This window comes from Phoenix dactylifera, unplaced genomic scaffold, assembly GCF_009389715.1.
Source record: "Phoenix dactylifera cultivar Barhee BC4 unplaced genomic scaffold, palm_55x_up_171113_PBpolish2nd_filt_p 000761F, whole genome shotgun sequence".
NCBI classification, from domain to species: Eukaryota; Viridiplantae; Streptophyta; class Magnoliopsida; order Arecales; family Arecaceae; genus Phoenix; species Phoenix dactylifera.
In genome coordinates this window covers 66,822-68,764 of record NW_024068132.1, presented here as the reverse complement: position 1 = coordinate 68,764, position 1,943 = coordinate 66,822, and the positions used below count along the sequence as shown (strand labels likewise).

At 44.5% G+C, this 1,943-nt stretch overlaps 1 protein-coding gene across 1 annotated transcript; it reads left to right on the top strand.

Annotated features, from left to right (window-relative positions):
• Window positions 1-1,030: 1,030 nt before the first annotated feature.
• LOC120107093 (glycine-rich cell wall structural protein 2-like) lies at window positions 1,031-1,737 on the top strand. The gene has a single exon (XM_039120249.1). The coding sequence runs from the start codon at window positions 1,063-1,065 to the stop codon at window positions 1,504-1,506; it is 444 nt and encodes a 147-aa protein (XP_038976177.1). The 5' UTR covers window positions 1,031-1,062; the 3' UTR covers window positions 1,507-1,737.
• The last annotated feature ends 206 nt before the right edge of the window (window positions 1,738-1,943 follow it).

The window sequence follows — 1,943 nt, the reverse complement described above, 5'->3', positions numbered from 1 at the left end:
CAATTCTTTTTCCACTTTGCTCTAATCTAATATTCTCAACATCAAATTGATAGGAGATCACAAATTGCAAATGGTGCATAGTGTTTCAACAGAGTGCTATCTCTTCTTGGCATTCTTGACATTAAAACTAGCTAGAGTATCGAATGTCAAATTCGAGGCTAGGTGGTAAAAGCGAAACTTGGATGAACTCTTTTCGCTTACAAGGAATTTATCAAGGAAGTACAAGCAAGAAGTTAAAAGAGGAACTTCAAATTTAAAGACTAGATTCTCTGAAATTATTAAATTCAAATTAATGCTACAATTTTAATTGTGCAAGATAGTATAGGATGGAGCAAGTCCCCAACTCTATGCATTTTCAAAAGAATTTCAAATCCTACATGACTACCAGCTACCTAAGTAATTCAAGAGAAATTAACAATGGAAAAGAAACAAAGAAAGCCATTCAAAATTGAACCTTGGCATCCAAAAGGCTGCATAATCTGATGGAGTTGGGTTCCAAAATGGACTGGGGGTAGTTTTTAGTAAGCTTTACTTGTACTGGTTAAATAGTTTGTTCTGTTGGGCTTATTTGGGTCTGGACCATGCACTACAGTGACAAGCTAAATTACATTAACCATGATCTAGCAACCATCATACTTATTATTTTATATCTCTTGTTGTTATGTATCCTTACCAGAATGGACAATTCAAGCCTGCCAACCTTCAAAAAGGTTAGGTAAAATTATAAAGATGGTAACTTTAAGCCTGGCCGACGCGTAGGCAAGAGTGGAAAAGATAGGTGGCAGCACCTTGGTCCGAGAAAAATACATGAAATCAATCCACGTCTCGATCGTATGTTAAGTTAGAATTAGTGAAAGATCGCGGTAACGTTGGTCAAGGCAACCCACCAGCCAATAAGACTTTCCCTGGTTTCACACCGGAAACCTCGTTCTCGCCATGTAAATAAAGTAGAATAAGCCCGCTTGCATGCCCCGAGAGCCACCCAAGCTACGCTATAAATACCCATGCTATCTTCCCTTCGAACACACAACTCAATCCTCATTTGGCCCTCCTTTGACAGCCATGGCTTGCACTAAGCTCGTCGCTCTTGCCTTCGTAGTTATGTTAAGCATTGCTCTCTCTGAGGCAGCCCAAGGCGGGGGCGGGGGCAGTGGCGGCGGTGGCGGCGGTGGTGGCGGTTCTGGGAATGGCTCCGGGTCCGGCTATGGTTCCGGATCCGGTTATGGTGAAGGAGGTGGATCGGGGGCCAGTGGCGGAGGATACGGAAGAGGCGGGGGTGGTGGCGGCGGCGGCGGCTCCGGCGGTGGGAATGGACGCGGGAGTGGGTCAGGATATGGGTCCGGCGGGGGGGCTGGATACGGTGAGGGAGGCGGTGCTCAGGGAGGAGGGTATGGAAGGGGTGGCGGAGGCGGCGGTGGTGGAGGTCGTGGTTCTGGCTCTGGGTCGGGCTACGGTTCAGGCTACGGATCCGGGTATGGGAGTGGTGGGGGGCACGGTCACCCTTGAATCATAGAGCAACAACAGCCGCATGAAGCCCTACGTGTTCTTTCTGCTTCTTCTCCTCTTCGTGTGTCTTTGTAATTTTCTTTTAATAATATAAGCGTGTGTTAGTGTAGTTTGTAATGACTAAAAGGTTCGGGAACTAGTTTCCCGTTGTGATAAATAAAGGAAGGGCTTCTGTTCCTAAATAAAGTGGCGTTACTTTTACGGAAATGAAATTATGGATTTCCTTGACTACCATATTTCTTTAATGTAAAGATGGGAATTATCCATCAGTATTTGCTTAGTTTCTTTTCTCACATATTGTTATGGTGCAGACAAACTCTTCATCTTCTGCAGCAAGAGCAAAGTCAACCCAACAGCCTGATATTGCCTACAATATGTTTCAAAGAAACAAGCTTTATTTTAATAACAATGTAAGTAGAAGTTCTACTTGAAAGTTC